Source organism: Crocuta crocuta, unplaced genomic scaffold (assembly GCF_008692635.1).
Source record: "Crocuta crocuta isolate KB4526 unplaced genomic scaffold, BGI_CrCroc_1.0 scaffold943, whole genome shotgun sequence".
NCBI lineage: Eukaryota > Metazoa > Chordata > Mammalia > Carnivora > Hyaenidae > Crocuta > Crocuta crocuta.
In genome coordinates, this window is record NW_027528208.1 from 879694 (window position 1) to 882373 (window position 2680).

General features: G+C 44.5%; 1 protein-coding gene across 1 annotated transcript in view; it reads left to right on the forward strand.

Annotated features, from left to right (window-relative positions):
- CCDC22 (CCC complex scaffolding subunit CCDC22) overlaps nucleotides 1-2680 on the forward strand; it is a 12316-nt gene that overhangs the window by 2107 nt on the left and 7529 nt on the right. Inside the window, 1 exon segment of the mRNA XM_077752992.1 lies at nucleotides 453-579. Within this exon segment, the coding sequence (XP_077609118.1) occupies nucleotides 453-579 (127 nt within the window).

A 2680-nucleotide genomic window follows, 5' to 3' on the forward strand; every position in this document is an offset into this window, starting at 1 on the left:
GGCTCCAGGCTCTGAGCTAGCTGTCAGCACAGAGCCTGATGCAAGGCTCGAACCCACAAACTGTGAGATCATGACCTGAGCTGAAGTCGGACGCCCAACCGACTGAGCCACCCAGGCGCCTCATCATAGCTTCTGTCTCCTAACAGCAGGCCTTGGGGCTCTGCCTTTCTCTTAGATCTCACGTTCACTTTGCTCTTGAGGGTTCTCAGGTTCTTCCCTCTGGGGCCCTTGGTAGAGCCTGACAGTCTGTCCCCTGGCCTAGAGCTGTTTTCTCAAGGATGACACTTTATAAGGGACAAGTTCTGTCCTCTTAGAGCAAGGAGAGTGCACGGCAAGAGATGTTGAGGAGGGGCTAGGGATCCGGCTGCCCCCAGTTCTCTGTTCCTCTCTTCTGTTAGTGTGGCTTGTTACTGGACCTGGTTTTGGCTTACCTGCGCTCACACTGTCTCTAGCGTGGGGCAGGCAGTGTGGTCAAGAGGGAGCCTCGCTTGGCCCATGAACCTCCGTTTGCCCGCAGCAGGCAGAAGGGATCTCTTCTAACCCAGCTGCATGCTGCCATGTTCTGCTGTGTGTCTCTTCGTGTGCCCCGTGCCTGACACCACTTTCTGCCACACAGCCATCTCCATAATTTGGTGTCTATCACTTCACATACCTGACTCTTGGAATGAGTTTCTGTATCAGTCACAATTCTTTGATTGCAGGTGTCAGAAAGAACCCAAAGTAAGGTAGCTTAAAAGCCAGTGGTTTTCACACTCTTTTGACTGTGACCTTACATTGTGACCTAATACACACACATGCAGGTAATGAGGATGTTTTCTGAGTGTATACTCTGTGCTGGGCACTGTGGTGACGTGGTGGTAACTTACTTAATTCTTGAGACAACCTTCGGAAGTAGGTACCTTTGATACCTTTTTTTCAGATGAGGAAAGTAAAGCACAGAGAAGTTAAGTGATTTGCCTGAGGTCATATGATTGGGAAGAGGCAAAGCTTGGATTTGGATCCAGAGAGTCTGCTTTCAGAGTCCATGCAGCGCCAGACCAACAGCAACTCTGGCAGAGAAAAAGTCTTTTTATCTGGGCCCGTGTCTCAGTCCTCACCCAGAATCCCAAAGGCCTTTGATCTCTTAAAGCAAGCACATAGGGAAAGTACTATCAGCTCCATTTTACAGCTAGGAAACTGAGTGTCCAGGTGGTTAAATAACTGGTCCAAGGCCTTATAGCCAGTAAGTAGCACTAGATGGATTTTAACTCTGATCTTTTTACACCAAAGCCTGGAAGTCTCTTTCTAAAAAAATGTTGTTTTGAGTAGGTCACTTTATTAGATGGAGTTCATTCTGGAGACAGAAACCCCAGCAGTAGTTGGAACAGGGAAATTTCGATATAAAGAATTGTTAACCAAGTAAAAAGTGGTTACGTACTGAAAGGGTAAAGGGGATCTCCAAGGTGTGACAGATGGAACATGATACCTGGCAGAGTCTCCCATTCCAGACTGTTTACCCCATTACCCTGCCTGTCTGTTATAAGGGAGTTACTTCGATTGGTTTCTTGTGTGTCTTTCTGNCTTAATAACTGTCTAAGATATGTAACAAAACATGAAGCAAGTCAAGAGCATATTTCTTTGAAATAGTCTAAAACACTTGCATCATCAGGAAGAAATCAACTCGGAGCATTTATTTAACAGGATTGGGCAGCCTGTCCTTCCTCTTCATGGCATTTCATATTCTGCCCTGTTTCCTGGTTGTTTTTCTCCAGAGAGCACATCCATATTCTCTGTAGAGCCTGGAAGGGAAAAGGGAAAAACCAAAAATCTGCTTCCTGGTTTGGAGCTGGGGAGAAAAGGCCCTCTTATAACTATCAGAAGGGTTGACTTTGAGGTCATCTGTGAACCACATGAAGTTTGTTTTCAGAACCCTTCACTTTCCAGGTCTTTGCCCCTTTTTTATTTTTTCTTTGGCAGTTTTTTTTTTGTTGTTGTTAGTTTGGCTGTTGCATTGAGGAAAGGCTCTAGAAGTAACCAGCGCTATGTTGTAAAAAAGTGTGTTATTTTGTTAGGCTTTGCTAAATTACCCTCCCTGGGCTTTGTTTTATTTTGGCCTTCCTAACAGCAGGGTAGGGGAGAACACCTGTTTCTCCACGGCCTTGCCCACTGATTTTTGCCCGTTCTCTAGGTGAGGAATGGCATCTCAGTATAGTTTTTCTCTCCAGCTTTGTACTCTGACAAACTTTCCAATTTAAAGAAAAACGGAAGTGGAATGTAACCCCTGTAGAACCCTTCTCCTTCTACTGTATACCCTTCTCCTAGCTTCCTATAGTGTTAACATTTTGCTCCATTCTTTTCTCTGTGTGTAGATGCACACACGCACATACACACACACGCACATTTTTTTGCTGAGCCATTTGAAAGTGGCAGACAGCATGACACTAAAATTTTCAGCATGCCTCTCCTAAGTAGAAGGACATTTGCCAGCATAACTACAATGTTGTGATGACACCCGTGAAATGTAATATTGATAGTATATATTAATATTGACAGTATATATATTAGGATACCAGTGTTTATCTAATACCTAGCGCGTGGCCAAATATCCCCAGTTGTCCCCAAAATATCCTTTGTAGCGTTTTTTTTTAACTGTAGAATCTAATCGAGGATCACACATTTTATTTCACTGTTACCTCTCTAG